This window comes from Balaenoptera physalus (assembly GCF_965194825.1).
Source record: "Balaenoptera physalus genome assembly, chromosome: 3".
NCBI classification, from domain to species: domain Eukaryota; kingdom Metazoa; phylum Chordata; class Mammalia; order Artiodactyla; family Balaenopteridae; genus Balaenoptera; species Balaenoptera physalus.
In genome coordinates, this window is record NC_138890.1 from 85719260 (window position 1) to 85740773 (window position 21514).

Consider the following 21514-nt stretch of genomic DNA (forward strand, 5'->3'; position numbering starts at 1 on the left):
AAATTTCATAAGCAGAACAATCATGTGGGAAGTTACAGGGGATTTCTGGAGAATAAGAGTGTAAGTGGTAATTCATTTCACCAGATGTTAAACATTATATAGTCTCAATAATTTTTAGCACACACATAGACAGATTGACTGAATAGAATCTGAGCTCAGAAATGAACCTGAACTCATACAAGAATTTAGCATACAACAAAATTGGCATCTAGAATCAGTTGGGAAAAAAGGAACTATTCCCCACTTGCAAAAAAAATAGTGATGGGGTAACAGCCATATGGAAAAAATATAGGCAGTTCCTGTCAAGAACGGTGATGAGTCTGAGATTTTACCCTGCTTGTAAGCTAACAAGTTCGCCTACTAGGTTTTCATAGGTGCTGTCAGAAGACATGAGACTCCTAGGCCAGAGACAAAAGATTTTCTTACTCATGGACCAGCAAGAAGCATGAGCTTCACGATTGCATTAGTTCATCTTGCTCCCTAGGTAATGCAGAGTTTGGTCCAGATAGAAGCTGCATACACAGTGGGTTTGTGTCATGATTGAGGAACTCTGAGCTTAGGAAATTCTCTATCTTATAAGGGGACTGCTAGCAAATCTGATCCAGAGGGAAACATTACCCTTATCACGCTGGACAGCAAACAAATCTGCCCTTCGACGTGGAGGAAAACACTATTTCCATCTCCCAAGGCTGATTATTATACAAACATCCTTGAAAAGATAGTTCAGAACAAAAGCTGTCATAAGATGTACAGAAACATGAGAGATCCATGGAGAATCAACTTCCCACAGACCCTTACCTTTCCCTTATACCAAGATAAATTCCAAATGGATCAAAGAATTAAACGTTTACCAAAAAGTAAGCAATATAAGAATGATAAAAAGAGCGAAAATCCTCAGAATGGTAAAGGCCTTTCTAAACTATAACACAAAAACATCAAACATAATTTTAAAGTATATGCTAAAATCAAATAAAAGAAAGAAACTTGGAAAAAGAATTGGCAAATCATATTATAAACACATAGCTAATTAACTTAGTATAGCTGTTACAAATAAGATGCTGAATGAAAAACCAAAGACCAATAGAAAAAGGGACAAAAGAAATAAATGGTTCACCAGAAAAGAAAATATAAATGGCTCCTAAACATATGAAAAAAATTTCAGTTAAAATACACTGACAATATTTTTCACCTATTAGATTGGCAAAAAAAAAAAGAAAGAAATTTGATAATACACTGTGTTGGTGCTGTGCAGTACAATAAGTTGTATATGCTGAACAAGCCCATCTATTGGATTTGCTACAATATTACTGTTTACAATTTTGAGCCACAAGAAAGTGTTTTAGCTATTTCTAAAAATTAAATTAAAAAATTAAAAACTTACCAGTTCTAGTTTATAATGGCTTTATTCATAATTACAAAAATAAAAACAACCCAAACGTCCCTGTATTAGTCTGCTAAGGCTGCTGTAACAAAATCCCACACACTGGGTAGCTTAAACAACAGAAATTATTTTCTTGCAGTTCTTAAAGATGGAAAGTCCAAAATCCAGGTGCCAGCTGATTCAGTTTCTGGTAAGAACTCTCTTCTTGGCTTGCAGATGGCCACCTTCTCTCTGTGTGCTCACATGGCCTTTCCTCAGTGTGTGTGCTCAGAGAGGGAACTCTTGTGTCTTTTCTTCTTCTTATAAGGGCACCAGCCCTATTGGGTTAGAGCCCCACCCTTTTGACCTCACTTAACCTTAATTAAGGTTATAATCAATTTAACCCAAAGGCCCTATCTCCAAATACAATTATATTGTGGGTTAGGGATTCAACATATGAATTTTGTGGGGGACAGAATTCAGTCCACAGCAGTCCCTTAAATGGGCAATGAATAAATAAAATCTGGTACCTCCATACAGTGAGATACTATTCAGCAATACAAGTGGACAAATTATTGAAACAGAAAGTAGCATGGATGAATCTCGAATTATGCTAAGTGATAAAGCCAGATTTAAAAGGCTATATATTATATGTGCCCATTTATATGACATTCTGGAAAAGGCAAACCTATCAGATCAGAAAACAGATCAGTGGTTGCTAAGGAATGGAGAATGGTTTGACACAAAAGGATATAGAGGAATTTTTTTGCTGTGATGGAAGTGTTCCATATCACCTCGTTTGTGGTGCTGGTTACGTGACTGTGTTTATTTGTCAGCACTAACAGAACTGGACAGTAAAAGGGCTAAAATTTACTGAATCTAAATTATATTTTGTTTTAAAAATGAAAAAAGCTATTCTGTATCCTATACCCTATTAGTTTGTCATCAGACTGTAAGGCTATAATGTCTAATACTGATAATAGTTCTTTCCTACCAAGGATTTCTTATTTTTGTTTTTTGAATTTAACAGAGCCTTTCAGAGAGAGATAATGAGTTAAAAAAAAACAAACAAACAGAATCTCAGTGAAAGTTTAGGGAAAGATTTTTTTTCCTGTGGGTTAGGATGTCCTTTGTGTAACCCCACAAACAGAAAGTCACTAAGTGAGCCTCTAAGCCCACGAACTAATATTTTTGCTATCAAGGTTAAAGTAGAAATCTGTGGAAAGAGCCCTGAGCTTTCTTTCTGGGGGCCAGTTTTTTAAAGAATGGACAAAGGCATCAAAGGCATTCAGAGAACATGAACCCAGCCTGCTGTGTCCTGTAGCAACACCTGCTCAGAGGAGGAGAGTTGGGTTCTGTTTCACAACTGATGTCCTCTACCATGTGTCCCCACCTCTCTCCATTTTCCTGCCATCCGCCCAGTGTCCACACAGCGACCAAATATCATTTCTACCATGCTTTACCATCAACAAAAGAAAAATAAACTGGTGAGCAAAGTGCTTCCTTATAGCAACATCAGAATGTTTTAAAACACCACCAAGCAGGAAATAACAGATGAAAGTCACACTCTCTAAAGGAACTTCTCTTAGAGAAAAACAGTAGCACAGTATTGATAGGCTATCAGTTAGAGGATGTGGCAACTATGCAGGCAAATTCCCTAGACAGTGTCTCCATTTATTTGATATGCAGTGATATTTGTTTAAAATATTTTACCATCAGACTAGAAATCATCAGACTGAAAAGGTCACCTGTCCAGGATGAAAACAAAAACTACTTTCCTCTAAAATAAAATCTCCCACTCTGCTCCTTACCCTTAGATTCCTTTCATCACTTCCCCAATAGTCAGCTTTACACCCTGTGGAAAGATGGGTGTGAGTCTGTAATCCAAAATATTTCCAAGCTGGAGGATCAGTGTGAAAAGTAGATGGGAGTGGGACTGGGGATGTGTAAATGGGTACAGTTCTTGGAGGAGCGCTGGACCCCTGTTCTGTTGGACCTGAGCCTCCAGCCCTTACTGTGGGTCTGAGGTCTGTGTTCCTTGGGGCCGGCCTGCACGGGAAGAAAGTGCAGCCACTGTGGAGAATAGCTCTGCAAGATAGCCGGCGGTCAGGTAGCTGCGCATGCTCACTGCTGCTCTGTTGCTGCAGCTGCAGAAGCAGCTCTGCACTGCCTTTGTCAGGTCTGGGCTGCCCGATGAAACCCACGGAAATATCTACTCCTCCCCACCCCTCTCAGCCAGTCACTCATCCCTATTTTTAGGATTCCTTAGCAACTGAGTGGCCTGTTATTCCGTAACTAATATTTTGCATTCCTGAGTCCATTACTACAGTTAATCACCCCCTCCTTCCTCCTAAATGTATGCCATATTGTCCCTGCAAGTTCTCCCCGTGAATGTATGTCTTCTTGTTCCTGCAAGTTCTCCAAGGACAGGAAAAGCACATTCATCAGGATCTGCTCTGTGCCTCATAACTCCTGGATTCACGAAATTCTTCCTCCGTCAACCCAAAATTCCTTCTAATGAAGTTGAACCCTATTCCTCGCTCTCCATCTTCACCAGAGATGAGGAATAGCCAATCAACATTCTCTTTGTAATAAACTTTCATTTTGCTTAATCAGAAACAAGAAAAGCATGATATTTTAAAAAATCAATTATCTGCTTTTGAAGAAGTCAAAGGGCAAGAGAGCTGCATCTGGCCCACTATGCCCCACTACGGGAGCAGGTCAGGGGAGGATTCCTTCTTTAAGTCACCAGACCTAAGGAATACTGCCATTTTGGTTGTAAATCAAAGAAGCATTTGTGCTACTGTTGCAAGATGTTATAACACAATGGAGTGGGGGGAAATCTCTGCCTTTTTAAACTTAGGATCATTTATAATCATTCAGTCTTGGCAGGTCTAGTCCTCACCCATCACTCCCTCTTACTAACAGCTTGTTCCTATTCTTAGCTTGGTGGGAATGTTTGACTATGTGATGTATTTTGGGAAAATAAGCTAGAGTCATTGAATGTACAAAGGAAGAAGCTCATTTTGTAGATATTTAAATTAAGATAATGCTAACCTTAAAAAAAACCAAAACTAGTCTATCTTCACAATAAAATCCAATTTTAAATGTATCATATTTATTATGAACATTTCTTTCTAATGAAAAAGAGATTCTATTTGTCTTTTACCATGAGAACTTGACAATAGCCTGTTCTATAGTGAGCTTCAACAAATACCAATGTACTTTCAAGTTGGACAGTGTGGGTTCTAGGCTCACTGATAGGGATTTTGTACTTCTGCTTTTCTGGGGCAGCTGGTATGCTCCACTGAAGAATTTTTCCTCAGTGGAGGCTGAAGCAGGACATTCTTTGGGGCAGGCCCTTCATTTTCTTGCCAACTCTTTGAAGCTTTGCCCAGTGCAAAGCTCACATCACTCTAGCACATAGTGGAATGACAAGATGGAATTTGCATTAGCATGAGATCTGTGAGCCCAGGAATTGTAAACTCTTTGGATATAGATTAGAATAATACCTTCACTAACTAATACCAACACTAACTTCAGCCTAGTAAACTAAGATAGAAAATTTAAGAAAGATGTTGTGGTATTCTTGGTATACTAGAGCCACTGATTGCCTCAAAGAGCCCCCTTTTACCCAAAATATTACACGCTTCCCAACAGCCCAATGGAGGAAGTCACCATTATGACTCTTAACCCTGAGATTAAGGTATGTGTAGATTTCATACTTCACTCTACAATTTTGCCATCAGAGTCTGTCTTTTAGACATTGTCATCTGCTCTTAGTAAATGCTGTGGATAAATGTATTCTAACAACTTCATCCACATTAATATATACATTTTCCTAAAAAAATTATTTTAATTCTCACGTATACTTACTAAATGATGTGAATAACTTTCATTGTTATCTAAGATAAGCCAAAAAGACTACTTTTGCATCAGCCAGCTGTATGTTTGAACAGAATTATTTAGGCAATTTGCCTCAATTTTCAGAATCACTTTGATCCAGCTGACACTCTGGTAATTTTAGTCAAATGCTGCTTGGGATGACCCCGCCCAAATGGTTCCCTGGGGACCTTAAGGACCCAGAAGTCTTTGGTCCCCTAAGTCTAAAAGCTTTCAGCCAAGGAGCTAGAGGCAGAAGTGGAGACTAAACCAATCCATGCTACCGCCCTCACTGCCGCCCTGCCCTCTGCAAGCTTTTCAGTCCAGGACAAGAGTCCATCTGAGATCTGGCTTGTTTCCTTTGTTTCAGAAAGCACTGAGAAAGGGAAGCTCTGTGTTCTGTAGGGCTGCTTTTCCTAAATTCCTAGCATCAGGATTTGATGGTTCTAAGTACAGCAATGGAGCCCTCTCCCCCTCTTCTCCTCCCCTGCAACTTTCTGTCTCCTCCAGCAGGAACAAATGGTGGGCATCATGTTTCTCCAACCTCAGCCAGAAACTAATTAAATTCTGGTACCCAAAGGGGCCCTTTTGTTCTTTTACTAAAGGCAAGTCCAGCATCTTCTGTGTTTAATACCTGAAAAGCCAGTTTGTAATAGCAATTTATGGGTAATACACCTAGAAACAATACATCCAAGTAGTTCCTTATGGCGAGATTTTGCCAAAATGTTCTACTTCATTCTTATGTAACTCCTATGAGCTAATTTGTGAGATAAGATTTTGGCCCTAAGCACATTTCTTAGAAGTAAATAAGGAATTTAGGTAAATATCATGCAAGTTACTTTGAGCTACTACTCCTGTACTCCCTCCGCTATCAGTTTTAATAACTTTTTAAAATACCATGTTTTGAAGGGAGCTTTGTTTTTCTCAGCTCTGTCTCCCATCTGCTACATTTAGTAACAAAGCCATAATCTGGGGTTTATGATATTAATTGCTGTGGAGATTAATGTAATGCTATGCTCTTAATGTTTTACTGAGACAGCATGGATGAGTAAAGGGGTTTGAAACATAAATAATACACTACAGTAAGCATTTGAGAAAAGTAAAACATTTAAGAAATAGAATCAGTTTTAGAATTAATATGTACTCACCTTTGTACACATATTGCTTGGTTGCACGTACAATTTAAAGGATTAGGTCAAAGCAAATTCTGTTTGAAAAAATACCCTATTACTTGGGAAATGAAACTGCACACAAAAGAAGAGATGATGCTATTGTATTTCAAAGTGACCTACATTCTACATCCCAGCATAAAATATTTTTACAAAAATAATTGATCTCTCTTCCGCCTCAGAATACTAGATTAGTAACACCTGGTTATGGTGTGTGTTGAGGAGGGGGGGAGGTATGTGAACTAGTATAGGAGGGAAGATAGCCCTGTAATAGAAGACTTTTCTTGCTTCAATAATAATTTTCTTAAAGCCTTTTATTCCTGCCACTAGAGTGAAAGGAAATAACGCCTCTCTTTCTTAGCAGCTGCCTGCCTTCCCATTCCCTCCAGTTCAAGGTAGAAGAAGAATAGGCCTGAGCCTTCCTCCAAGCTTCCTGTCTCAGGAATTTACTAACCCCTGGGAACTGGTGAGCAATTTACAACGTCCATGTTCAACAACAACAACAAAAGGAACCTCTACCCTTATCTTGTGCTATGTGCAAAAATAGATAATAGACATAAATGTACAACCTATAAACTATAAAACTTCTAGAAGAAATCATAGGAGAAACATTTTGACCTTGAGTTAGGCAAGTTTTCTTAGATATAACACCAAAAACGTGTTTTATTTAAAAAACAACTGATAATTTGGATTTCAAAATTTTAAACTTCTCCTCTTCAAAAGACACCGCAAAATGAAAATACAAGCTACAGACTGGGAGAAAATATTTGTAAAATGCATGTCGGTTAAAAGATTTGTATCCAGAATATGTAAAGAGTTCTTTAAACTCAATCATAAAAAACAAGTGCCACTACACACCTATTAGAAAGACCAAATCTGGAACATTGACAACACCAAATGCTGGCAAGGATGTAGAATAATGGGAACTCTTATTCATTGTTGATGGGAATACAAAATGGTACAGCCACTTTGGAAGACAGTTTGGCAGTTTCTTACAAAACTAAGTTTTTTAAGTTTCTTACTCTTAGTATACAATCCATTAATCATGCTGGTATTTACTCAATGGAATTGAAAACATATCCACACAAAAATCTGCACACAGATGTTAATAGCAGCTTTATTCATAATTGCCAAAACTTGGAAGCAGCTAAGATGTACTTTAGTAGATAAATGAATAAATAAACTGTAATACATCCATATAATGGAATACTATTCAGCACTAAAAAGAAATAAACTATCAAGTCCTTAAAAGACATGGAGGAAACTTAAATGCATATTACTAAGTGAAAGAAGCCAATCTGAAAGGGCTTCATACTGTGTGATTCCAATCATATGACATTCTAGAAAAGACAACTCTATGGCAATAATAGAAACATCACTGTTTCTTGGGGAGGGGCGGTAAAGGTATAGGCAGAGCACAGAGGATTTTAAGGGCAGTGAAAATACTCTGTATGATATTCTAATTACGGCTATATGTCACTATACATTTGTCCAAACCCACAGAATGTACAATACCAAGTGTGAACCTAAGATAAATATGAACTTTGAGTGATTGTGATGTGTCACGGTAGTTTCATACTTGGTAACAAATGTATGTACCATTTTGGTGAGTAATGCTAATAATGCAGAAGGTGATTCATGTAGCAAGGTGCTTGGGGATATGTGGAAAATCTCTGTACCTTCCTCTCAATTTTGTTGTGAACCTAAATCTGCTCTTCCAAAAAAGTCTTTAAGTAAGTAAATAAACACGTGGAATTATTCATAATCATTCTAAACTAAAAACAACGCAAGTGTTCCTCAACCAGTGAATGGGTAACAAACTGTGGTACTGTATACTGCAATCTGTATACCGCAATAAAAAGAAATGAACTACTGATGCAGGCAACAACATGAGGGAGTCTCTAATACATTATGTTAAGTGAAAGTAGCTAGACTCAAAAGGCTACATACTATATGAGTCCTTCTAAATGTCATTCTGGAAAACAAAACAAAACGAGAAGGATAGGAAACATTGGTGGCTGTCAGCATCTGGAGATGGGGAGGGGGGTTGATCACAAATAGGCTTAAGTGAATTTGGGGGGATGATGGAAATGTTCTATATCTTGATTGCAGTGGTAGTTACATGACTATATGCATTTGTCAAAACACATAGAACTGTACTCTATGAGGAATTTTACTGTGTATAAATTATACCTAAATTGTTTAAATGTTAAAAATAAACAAACAAAGAAAACCCTAAAACAACCTCTGACCCAGAGTCAGCATGGTCACTGTTGACGGAGACTGCTGGCTTCTTAGCTCTCTAAAAGTGGGGTTGCCAGCTAATCCCACACATGTTTGTTATTCCAGGTCACACGGGTTGTGCAGTGGTTTGTCTCCTTTCTCATAGACAGCTGCTGACTGATGTTGAAAGACAAGACAAGGAGAACTTTCTCTTTCCTTTCTTTCTTTTCTATTTCTTCCTCCCTTTTCTGCTTTCCCCCCAGCTCTTTTCTTTCACTTCTTTTCCCCACTGATTTATCAGTCTGTGCCTAGCTGAAAGGGATCTGCTGGAGGCTATGGTGAGTGGGGCAAAGGGAAGCATTTGCTCTGAATAGAAGTGTATTAGTAAATGATTAACAACCAGCTTTCTGAAACACACACGTGAATGCACACACAGATTTATTTTAAATTCTACTGATATAAAGGATATAGAACACATAGTTTATAAATAATAATAGAATATACATTATTCTTTAGTGTGAATTCCATATAGCCAATTGATTCCCAGTGAATGTTTCACTGATTTTTGCTGAACTTTTGTATCTGTAGCCAACATACCATTGTAAATAACAAACAAGTGTAGTTTTGACAAGAATCCTGGCTGATATTTTCACTGACATTAATGATTAAGATGAAAGTGAAACAACAAAGATATGTGTTGGAACTTGACTCATTCACCAATGACCTGAGTGACTTGGATGAATTTGATAATAGTTTTTGAATACTGGAGGAATAATTCCTTGAACTTTGTGCTAGTCACAATGTAACAGCTAGAGACACGACATATTTTTAAGTTTAATCTACAGTATTAACATTTTCTCCATCACTATACAATCAACAAAACCATAAATTGAGCCCAAATTTGGAGCATCCTTCTATTTCCATGGTTTAAATACTCTCAGACTGAACAATTCCAAACTACCAACGTGAAATCACTGGACAAAGAGAAGTCCTCCAGCACACCGTTATACACTATTTCCACCATCCAGATACAGTAGATGGAAACAGCATCAGGAACACAGGCAACAGCAAAATGTAGTAAAATAATTAAAAATGATGAGTTTTGAGTATGACCTTTGCTCTGAGTGTAATTTATTTCATTGAAAGCTTACATCATTGAATTTTTAATAATGACTGTGTTTAAGAACTAGCTCACAAAATTCCTGAAATTTAACAGTCAGTTTTCTAGCACTTCTTTGAGCTGGCTCCAGCCAATTAAGGATCCGAGTGCAAGGCTATGAGCCCCTGCCCCACCACAAATTCTGTAGCAGCAGAGGCAGTATGAAGGGAGAATGCGTGCAAACCTATGTTGCTTCCCCAAGTGCCACTACCCTCAATATATTGCCAGGGCTGCTTTAGCCTTGTGGGATATTTCCCTGAGCCATTCAGACTGGTTGTCAGGGCTAAAATATCAGTGTCATCAGCCACATCTTAAACTGTATGAGAAAATGGATGTGGATTTCAGTGGCATAAATGGTTTGGTGTTCTTCATTAAATTTCATCCATTAAAATATTCTCTTGTTGCTAATGAGGATTTGTTGTTCAGGGAAAAAATATTATTCTGAAATTCCTTTTATTTTTAAAGTCAAATATGGGAAGATAGTCATCAAAATGTGAACAATTATCTTGGATGGTGAGGTTTTTTTCCTTCTTCTTGCAATTTTCTGTGGTTTACAGATTTTCTACAATAAACATGTAACACCATGGTAATATGTAAAAAAATTGAGACAAATCTTTGGTAACTTGATATTTAAAAGTGCATTGATGTTATCCTTTTAAAGACCAAAAGAATAAGTTGCATTTTCGGTAAAAGAATGCCCCCGGAAACAAACATTACTATGTTCAGTTTCATTTAAAAGCCAGATGTCCAGGAATTGGATATGGCTAATTATCAATTTCTACCCAGATGAAGTGTTTTCTTTTTTTCTATCATTAGATGGAAAAACACAGTATCTCTGGCTGCTTACTTTATTACATGTAGTCACTTTAGTTGGAAAGCTTTAAGGAATAGGTGGAGCTTAGATAAATGGCAGTTTGTTCTATTATGAATGAAAAGTTGAAGCAGGTACAAGAGATAGAAGGCAAAGAGTTAAAATGTGTAATTGGTTATGTGATGAAGATTTTTAAGCCTGCTCTTTGTCCAATTCCAGCAGTGTTAGAAATGGAATTTATCCCTTCTCATGTATTAATCTTCTTCCTGTATTAATCTGTAGCTGTGTAACAAATTACTCTAAGACTTAGCAGCTAAAAACAATAGCTATTATTTCACAGTTTCTATATGTCAGGAAGTTGAGCATGGTTTATGAATTACTTGGCTCCCTGTAGCTCAAGGTCTTTCTATGAAGCTGTTAGCCAAGGCTGTGGTATCATCTGAAGGCTTGACTGGGAGAGGATCCACTTCCAGGCTCACTCACATGATTGTTGGTGGGATTGCATTCCTTGTGAACTGTTGGACTAAGAACCTCAGTATCTTGCTGGCTTTTGCCAGAGGCCTCCTCTGTTCCATGTCATATGGGCCTCTCCATAAAGCAGCTCACACCATGGCAGCTGGCCTCCTTAGAGCAAACAGGCAAGAGAAACATCTAAGGTATAATATTTGCTTCCTGTCTTTCAGAGCTCACTGTTCTCCACTGCCAGGTGTCCAGTGCCTCAAAAACAAACAAACAAACAAAAACATTGCTTCACATATTTCGTCCAGTTTTGGGTTGTTTAAAGCTTGAGGGTGTACCTGGTACTTATTACTCCATCTTATCCAGAAGTGGAAGTGTCTGAAAATCTTTATTAATAATCCTATCATACTTCTCTGCCAGAAACAAATTTAATTTAATTTCTTATATTTTTATTTTTGTAAGCATAAGGTAATGTGTTTTAAAATTATTCTTATTGATTAAAGAAAAATTACCAGCACAAAAAGTAAAATTAGAAATCAATGTCTTAATGAGATGGACTGGGGGCATTAATAGGGCATTAATAAATGTTAAATTATTCTTTTGCTTGGCATTCAGGGCAATGAATCATTGAGAAATGCTTGCTTCTCTTTGGTAAAGTGGTGGGATAGCTATTGTGAAAATGGAGTCGAGAAAGAGAACCAGTATGACTCCGGATGCCTTCTCAGGCAAATCAGTTTTAGAGACAAAGTCATATGAAAGTTGTTGATATGAAATCACTTCCTTAAAACCATCCCTTACACATATTATTATTTCCCACATGTGCCATGACATAAAAATGGTTGGGAAGCACTAGTGTTGACAGTGCTCCATATCCCATTTCTGTTTGTAACTATGACTGGCTAAACTGTATCTTTGCTAGACTTCTCCAAGAAGAACTAGCAACCACCTCTGCTGTGGTCCTCCACTGGAGTCTTCCTCCCCTTATGTTCTGGGCTGGAGTATTTCCTCCACCTTGGTTCTTCTGTCACTTCCTGTCTTACAGATACTTGTCAAAAATCTCTCATGAACTGATGGAACACTCTCCCATTCTCAACATTCATGGATGTTTTCCCTTTTATGTACACTTATTGGTCAGGGAGCAGGTCCAGGTTTTGTCATGAATAGGTTTTGGATTTGGACCTTGTTAAATGCTTTTCTCAATCAATTGATAACGATCATATGGTTTTTCTTCTTTAGCCTATTGATATGTAGATTACATTGATTGATTTTTTTTTTTTAATGTTGAACAGTCAGGCATACCTGGAATAAGTCCTGCTTGGTCATGTATATTTTTTAATACAGTGTTGGATTTGATTTGCTAATATTTTATTGATGATATTTTCATCTAAATTTAAGGGAGACGGTCTGTAGTTTTCTTTATTGTAATGTCTTTATCTAATTTTGGTATCATAGTAATACTGGCCTTATAAAGTGAATAGAGAAGTATTCCTTCCTCTTCTATTCTCTGAATAGATTGTATAAAATTGGTGCTAATTTTTCTCAGAATACTTGAAAGGATTCTCCATTTCTTTTTCCAGGGAATTATAATGACAAGTTCAATTTCTTTAATGGTTATAGGACTCTTCTATTTCATCTTGTTTGAGTTTTGGTGGGGTGTAGAATTGGTCTATTCTAAGTTGTTGAATTATAAGTTATTGGTGTCTGTGATATTCCCTTATTACTCCTTTAAAGGCTGCAGGAACTGTAATGATAAACTGTTTCATTACTGATATTGATGATTTGTGTCTTCTCCCTTTGGCAGTCTTGCTGGAAGTCTATTAACTAGCTTTTTGTTGCATTTGTTTGTTTTGTTTTATTTTGTTTTCCAATGTCATTGATTTCTGCTCTTTCTTTTTTCTAGCTTCTTAAGGTTATTGATATGAGACTTTCCTAATGTAATCTTTCTAATTTTTCTGAGTAATATTTAATGTATAAATTACCTTCTCAGCACTACTTCAGCTGTAACCCAGAAATTTTGAAATGTTGTATTTTAATTTTTATTCAGTTCTGTGTATTCTTTTTTTTTTTAATATTTATTTATTTATTTGGCTGCGCTGGGTCTTAGTTGTGGCATGCAGGATCTTCGTTGCTGCATGTGAGATCTTTAGTTGAGGCATGCGAACTCTTAGTTGTGGCATATGGGATCTAGTTCCCTGACCAGGGATCGAACCTGGGCCCCCTGCATTGGGAGCGCAGAGTCTTAGCCACTGGACCACGAGGGAAGTCCCAGTTCTGTGTATTCTTTTAAATTTCCTTTGAGACTTCTTCTTTGACAAGATGTGATTTTTTTTTTGTTTTCGGCTGCACCGTGTGGCTTGCGGGATCTTAGTTCCCTGACCAGAGATTGAACCCGGGCCTTCAGCAGTGAAAGCACGGAGTCCTAACCACTGGACCACCAGGGGATTCCCCAAAAGGTATGATTTTAGAGGGTGTTGTTTAATTTCCAAGTATGTGGAAAATTTCCTGTTTCCTTTCTCTCACTGATTTTTAATTCAATTCCATAATGGTCAGAGAACATACTTTGTATAGTTTCAATTCTCTTAAATTGTTAACATTTGTTTTCTGACCCAGCATTTGGTCTATTATCAGTGCTTGAAGAAAAAAATGTGCATTCTGCTATTGTGGGTAGAACGTCTATAAATGTCATTTAGATCCTGTTGGTTGATTGTGTTGTTTAGGTCTTCTATATCTTTGCTCATTTTCTGACTCTTAGTTCTATCAGTTGCTGAGAGGGGGATGTTGAAGTCCCCAATTATAATTTCAGGTATCAATGTTTTATGAGAGATCAATTTTGGAGTCCCTGTGTAAGAGAAAAAATAGAAAATTTGAATACAAATTTAACTAAGGAAGTAAATATTAATTTAGAATGAGAAAAAATCACAACAAACTATACATTTTGGAATGCTAACATAAAATCCACAAATATCACAAAATCCAAAAAACAATATAGTATGTTTATTATTTTACTGCCTGATATACTTCTATAATACTTTTTCCCTACATTTTTTGTCTGGATGCTCTTTACTTGCCTCTGCATATGACAGTGATTTTGTTTTATCATATTTGTGTCAATTGAACAGATCATTCAGTGTTTCTTCAAGTATGGTTGATCAAAAAATTTTTTATTACTGATAGGTTTTTTTTTTAGCTTGGCAACTTGTAATTTTTTAAGATTGTAGTCACATTTGGGGACGTTTCTATTAGGTTTCATTTATAGGAGCTATAAAATTTGGAAGAATTTTCTACAGACTAGCTTCTGGCTCTGTACTTACTTCTGGTACAAGTACCATAGGATGTGTTCATATTGCAACACAACCTCTAGCCCTGCACCTTGGTGTTACGATGATGGGAAAGTCAGACAATGGCTGGAGGAGTATTCCTGGAACCTATTCTTCTGCAAGGATGGCTAGCAATAAAATACTACTCACAGAAGTGACTGTGAATCATATAAATATTCTCCCACTCAATTCTAACAAATTGTATCCCAAGCTCAACTTTCCTTTAACTGGATCCCAAAATGACTCCAACCACTCTAATACTACCTGACACAAGGAGAGCTGTGATAGAGGGGAAATCAGAGTAGGAAGAGACAATGCCCTTAACCAACTGTGGTTGAAATATATTACTTTTGCAGGTTTTAGAAAATCGTACAAACACATGAACATATTGCTAAGGCACCTTCCAGGACCTTGGAAAGGGCCTGTGCAAATAGGGGTCTTTGAAGCTTAACCTTCATTAGTTTCATTGAAAATTAAGCCCTGCTGACATTTTAATGGGATACAGAGAGAAGGGAGGTAAACACTTGTACTTAGTCTGCTATCTTGAAGCAAAAGTTTCTTGGATGTCTTTTTTTTTTTAACTCTTTATTATGAAAGTTTCCAAGTATACCCAAAAGCACTGAGAATGGTATAATGGATATTCATGGTTCTCATCAACCAAGTTCTAAAATTATCAAATTTTGCTGATCTTGTTTGTTTGGATGCTTCCAGTTCAAGGCATTGTAGGGCATAGATACAAAGATGAATGAGACATGGATTCTGCCCTCATGTATGTACCTGGTGAAGAAGATGAGGCATGAGCCCAACACACCATGTCATACTGCCCAAAGGAGAACCCGGGACTGTGGAAGGAGAGAACACCTTCAGCCAGGAATGACCAGTAAAAGCTTCAAGGAAGAAATGGGCTACTTAGGAAACAAGTCCATTTTTTTAACTTGTTCAAGCTGAGACAGAATTGAAGTATCTGAAATACATATTTCTGATTTTTCACTCTAGAATGTTCATCTTGGCTTTGGGGAAATAGTTCAACCTCTTTGCTCTTTATCTAGATCTCTAATACTCAGATTCATCCAGATTTGAGTAACATTTATTGAGTGCTTGGTAGGTGCCATGCATTTTCACACACAATATTTCATTTAATCCTCACAACAAGCCTGAGAGACAGATATCATCATCCCCATCCTTGAAGATGAGAAGACAGATCCAGAGGGACAACCTGCCTAAGGCTGCACAGATAGGAAGCATAACTAAAATCCAGGATTCTAATTCCACTTTTAGTATTCTTAAAGTTATACCTGTATCTGCATGGTACTTTTCTTAAACTTTTCAAAGGATTTCCCCAGTTCAGAAACCCTCTGTGGTTCCCAGTCACTACAGGATACGACTGATAATGAAAGTCCTTACACTATCATTTCCCTTTCTCTACAATCCAGTCTTTGTTTTCCTTCAACTTTGTCTTCCATTCACAAGACTGCATCTGAACCCTCTTCCGGTGTCTGGGAAGTTGCCTTCCTCATGAAGCAGAGCCCACCTCTCACAATGGAAATCCAAAGTCCATGCGGTCATTCTCCCAGCCTCCCTATCAGTTAGAGCTGTGCTGTCATATATGATAGCCACTAGCCACAAGTAGCTACGGAGCACATGAAATGCAGTAGCGTCACAGGTTGAAATGATAATATTTTGGATATATTGGCTTAAATAAAATATGTTGTTGAAATTAATTTCACCTTTTTCTTTAATTTTCTTAATGTGGCTGCTAGAAAATTTAGGATTATGTATATGGCGTGCATTATATTTCTATTGGACAGCATTGAGCTAGAGTGTTAACATGTGCCTGGGTTGTGTCAATCATTTGTCCCCAGGCTTGGGGCTGACAGCTAGCATGGTGAAGTCACAGTGACCCTCTGTTCTAATGAGAGTAGTGGCAGCAATAGTAACTGTATCTGTTTCCAGGGGCAGCAGTGACATCAGCCAGTGTCTAGGTCAAGTGGTGTTGGTGGTCCCAGTTTTGGTTATCTGTATCCAGCAGTGGATACAGGGGTGGCTCCTCGGGACCAGTTCTGGGCATAATGTTGAGTGTTGCTCCTGAATATCCTGCAGGCACCCAATATTCTTCTAACGAATGCCTTTTCTGCTAAGGTTCTTCATGAGTTCTCTCCTCTCCACCCCTGTCCACAATGATTCTTCTTTCCATATCAACAGTGAATCAGATCCAAACTACACACTTGACACTTGACCTGTGCTAGTTATATTATCACAGGAAAGTACCTTTCTCCTCAACCAGACTGTAAAATTCCCCAGGGCAGGAACCCTGTTTTTTTGCATAATTGTTTCTCAGTAGCTGTCAGGTCATCTTGGTTATATCATCTCTGGAGGAATACTTGTTAGCTATCGCTGCAGAGCTCTGAGGTAGGCAGAGCAGCTATCATAATTCCTGTTCATGCAGATGAGGAGACTTGCTCCGTGGGGTGGAGGGACTGGCCCCAAAGTCTTGCAACTGGTTGCTGCCAAATTGAGACAGTAACCCAGACCTCCTCACTGCTCATCCCCACCTCTTTCCTATACTTCAGGCCCTAACATATACATATATATATATATATATATATATATATATATATATATATACACACACACACACACACACACACATATGATGGTGTATTTGTTTCTAGGGCTGCTGTACAAAGTGTCACAAACTGGGTAGCTTAAAATAATGGGTATTTATTGTCTCACAGTTCTGGAGGCTATAAGTCTGAAATCAAGGTACTGACAGGACCATGCTTCCTCTGAAACCTGTAGAGAAATCCTTGCTTGCCTTTTCCTAAATTCTCATGGTTGGCTAGCAAACTTTGGTGTTCCTTGGCTTGTAGCCACATAACTCCAGTCTTTGCCTTTGTCATCACATGGCTTTCTCCCTGTGTGTCTCTTTCTTCATATGGCTGTCTTCTTATAAGGACACTAGTTATTGAATTAGGGGTCCACCCTACTCTAGTATGACCTCATTTTAACTTAACTAATTACATCTGCAATGATCCTACTCCCAAATAAGTTCATACTGGTTAGTACTTGAGGTTAGGAATTCAACATATCTTTTGAGGGGTGGGGGAATATTCAACCCATAACAGATGTTAACCATAAGAGGAGAGAATACCATAGAAACCAAAGACATTGCCTTGATTCCAGGATTTATTCTAAGGAGGAATCATACTACAGTGGGGTAGAAGGCGGAGGAGTCTTTTTCGGTATATATTCCCACCTACTACTTGGTTTGCTTATGGACTAACTGGGTTTGGTGGACAAGTGTGTGTTATTGTGAGTTAACAGTATAAAAAACTGAATGGCCTTCATATAAAAACTGAATGGCCCTGGGTATAAGATAGTGGCCCCATCCTTTCTAGTAGTTCCTCACAGCTATCCTGAGGCAGCTATCCTGTTTAGAGGGAAACGATGGTGTATAATTCTGATGAGTAGATGGGATAAGTGACTGTTGCAGTAACCCTGTCACTCTTTGCCAGAGAACTGTCTTTGATGACTAAAGTATTACTTGGGACCTAGATGAAAGAGTTAGTCATTCAGTAACAAGCCTAACTGAGGGGATGCGGCTAGCATTTAGGGAATGCACCCATTTTTCTGTATCTCCTCTTTTCCCTTGATCAAACATATAAAAGTTATTAATAAAAAGAAATACAAATTTTAAAAAGACATGAAAAGGAAATGGTAAAATGAGTTCTGCTCTAGTCTGAAAGAAAAGAATGACAGCAGTTTCCAATCAGGCCCTTTGTTGAGATCCCGTACAAGAATAGCAGTATGATTGGGATTCTTAAATGGCAGTAGCTGAAATCGCTAATGAGAGCCTGCTAATGACACAGACTCAAATCACCAAACAAGCCCATCTTGAAATCCAGTTTCTCTAGATGGGAAGGACATGGGCTTTAGGCTCGGCACTATCTCTTAATGTAGAACCCTGGGCAAGTGACTTAATCTCTCTGAAGTTTTCTATGTATAAAAACAAGGATAACTACCTAGCAGGGGTGTAGTGAGGTTTAAGTGTCCAGCAGAGTACACAGCACATATAATAGGTGCTCCATTAAATTGAAGCCTTCGTCCTCCTAGTCCTGCAAATATCAGTATATGCAATACAGGGCTTCCCTGGTGGTGCAGTGGTTAGGAGTCCGCCTGCCAATGCAGGGGACACAGCTTTGAGCCCTGGTCCAGGAAGATCCCACATGCTGCGGAGCAACTAAGGCCATGCAGCACAACTACTGAGCCTGAGCTCTAGAGCCCTTGAGCCACAACTACTGAGCCCACGAGCCACAACTACTGAAGCCCATGTGCCTAGAGCCCGTGCTCCGCAACAAGAGAAGCCACTGCAACGAGAAGCCCGCGCACCGCAACAAAGAGTAGCCCCTGCTTGCCGCAACTAGAAAGGCCGCGTGCAGCAACAAAGACCCGGCGCAGCCAAAAATAAATAAATAAGATAAATTTATTTAAAAAAATATGCAATACAATCTCTGCCCACTACCCCACCATCACCTACTCTTCTTCATCTCATTCTCTTTCTCTCTCTCTCTCCCCCTCTCTCTCTCATTCCTATTTATAATCTAGCAGAGGAGACATAAACAGGAAATGACTTGCATTTAATTTTAAAAACCAACAAGTGCAAAACAATGTAGTATACCATTGACTATTTAGGTGCTGACAAACTTCCACATTCATGAATACAACAAACATATTGAGTGACCACCCATGCCAGGCATGGAGCTAGGCATGGGGTATTCACTGGTACATGAAACATCTTCCCTCTCTTGTGGAGTTCACAATTAAGTGGAGAGCCAGTGAAGAACAATGAACATATAATTTAAAAATATGTTGAGTGCCCTGGAAGAAATGATCAGGTGCAATGATGGAGACTAATGAGAGGGCAGGAGGGAGACTTAGTTTAGGAAGGATAGCCTTTCTGAGGTGACATTTAAACTGAAACATGAAAGATGACAAGCTAGATGTGTAAAGAACCAGAGCAAGGGTCTTCAGGACAGTGGAATCAGCACGTGCAGTGAGGCAGTCAGGAGCTAGAAGTGACTGAGGAGGAGTAGTTCGGGCAGTGTCACCGAGACAGAGGGGCCACTTGGAGTAAACTCCAACTCTTACCATGGCCTCAATGCCCTACCTAATTTGGCCCCTGCCTCCCCCTGACCTCATTTCCTCCCCAGGTGTCCATGCCACCTATTCTTTCTGTCCCTTAAGTGCTGGTCTCATTCCCACCTCACGCCTCTGCTTTTGCTGTTTCCTCTGTCTGGAAGGCTCTGCCCCAGATGGTCTCATGACTTCTGGCTCCTATGGTCAGTCAGGCCTCAGATCAAGTGTCATCTCTGGAGAGATCGCTCGTTAATTACCACCTCTCACTCTCCATCATCTTTTCGTGGTTTGTTATCTTCCCATCCCTTTTCACTATCGACCGTTATTTTGTTGATTTCTTTTAGTCTTTTATTATTTTCTCCCCTAGAATGTAAGTTCCATGAGTTTATATTCCTTACTGCTATAAACCTAGAATCATATCTAGTATATAATAGAAACTCAAATATTTGTTGAATTAATGCTGAATGAAATAAAGCTAAAGAGGTAACGCAAGGTAAAAGAACTGATCAAACAGTGTGAGAGGGAGGACTTCCTAGAAGAGGTATGTTTTGAATTAAAATTGTGGGGGCAAGAGAGAGGAGGTCGTGTGCAGTTACAAAACAAGAAATTAGGAAATTACTCTCTCTTTCACTAGAAGAAAAGTTCGCTTTTTCAATAGATTATGAGCATCCTTAGCGCTGGAGCCGAGTTCTACTAATCTATCATCAGCGCCTAGCCTGGGAGCTGGCACATAGTAGGCACGAGATAGGTTTTTGCAGAATGACTGTGGGGTGCGCAGAAGGGTTTATTAATTTGGCCGCAGTACAATTCAGGAAAAGCCGGCAGTACCCGGTCTAGACAGAAGACAGCGACGCCGAAGCGGAACACCGCAGCCGTGCGCAGCGGCCGATACGGCTGCGCATTATATAGTTCCCTCTCCGCGAGGCTAGGGGACGCCCGCAACCTCGGCGCACGCCTGCGCACTGCATTCTTCCCGCTTCCGACAAGATGGCGGAGGCCAAGTAGCGAGGGGGCGGGGTGTGGCCGCCGGAAACCCGGCCGCTGCTGGGGGGTGGCGGGCGGGGGGAGCTGCGGGTGAAGGCCCGGGAGCAGTGGGCTGAGGCTGGCAGGATGCTGTTCCTGGGAAGCATTGTTGGCTACCGGTAAGGAAGGCGAAGCACAGAGTTGCCTTCTCGAGCCCCCCGGTGCCCCCTATGTACGCCTCCCTCGGCTCGGGTCCGGTCGCCGCGTTGCCTGCTTCGGCACCACCCTGTCCTCTCGGGTCCTGGAGCTCCGGCGGCGGCAGGGGCTGTGTCCGGCAGGAGAGGAAGCGCCGGGGCTGCGTCCGTTCTTCTGTCCGCGGGGCGAACGTCTGGCAGGTGAGTGAAGCTGCAAGCTTCGGCGTCTCCTCCTTTGGCAGACCTTTGTCGGCTTTGCCCCGCCGGTGCTTAGACCGTAGTGGTGCTTAGCCGGACTCTGCCGCTCCCTTGTGTCCACGTCCCACCCCCTCCCCGCCCCGCGCCCCCTTTCAGGCCTCCAGTTGGCCCCTGGCTTTGCAGGTCCTCCGTTCTCACCCAGTGGGTGGGGGTTGCGACGCCTGACGCCCTCCGCACCTTTCCTGGCTCCTAGTGAAGCGTCAGCCCTGCAAGCGGTCTCTCCTTCGCGTTAGGTGGGTGGGTCGTCCTCCTGTTTTAGTCGCCTCCCCATCTTCCTGGTTTCGATCTTCTTGCTTCCTTTAAAAGTTTTTAACTGTCTGGGAAGCTTAGCCGATAGCCTGGCTTACAGAGTTACAAAGAAAAAGCTTGTTATCCAGAGGCCAGTGGGTTTTGTTCACCTTGTTGGGGGAATCCAGTCCCCAGGAGACTGGGATGGTTTGGGAGAGTTTTGACTCCTTGACCCATCGAACTCCTGTAGAGTTGAGGAATGGTGCCGGTGACGGCAAATGATTGATCATCTAAATTAATCTTTTTCTGACTATCGCAAATCTGGTCTGTAAACTTTGGGCGGGGGGCGTTAAGT

At 39.8% G+C, this 21514-nt stretch overlaps 2 protein-coding genes across 19 annotated transcripts in view; both read left to right on the top strand.

The window, feature by feature from the left end:
- Positions 1 to 16101, top strand: part of LOC309657854 (uncharacterized protein) — a 161069-nt gene extending 144968 nt beyond the window's left edge. For 4 of the 6 annotated variants that reach the window (XR_014261921.1, XR_014261922.1, XM_082455858.1 and 1 more), the window contains one exon: positions 1521 to 13126. The gene's annotated coding sequence lies outside the window, so the exon portion shown is untranslated. Of the gene's footprint in view, positions 1 to 1520; positions 13517 to 15091 lie in introns of those variants that run through there. The other 2 variants (XR_014261920.1, XM_082455859.1) reach the window with 2 other exon arrangements.
- A 4423-nt stretch (positions 16102 to 20524) lies between these two features.
- Positions 20525 to 21514, top strand: part of APC (APC regulator of WNT signaling pathway) — a 135864-nt gene continuing 134874 nt past the window's right edge. For 6 of the 13 annotated variants that reach the window (XM_082455721.1, XM_082455711.1, XM_082455713.1 and 3 more), the window contains exon 1: positions 20736 to 20874. Coding sequence is in view for 6 of the 13 variants with exons in the window: in XM_082455708.1 (XP_082311834.1) it covers positions 20710 to 20874 (165 nt within the window). In the remaining 7 variants the exon portion in view is untranslated. Of the gene's footprint in view, positions 20875 to 21514 lie in introns of all 13 variants that reach the window. The other 7 variants (XM_082455718.1, XM_082455720.1, XM_082455710.1 and 4 more) reach the window with 2 other exon arrangements.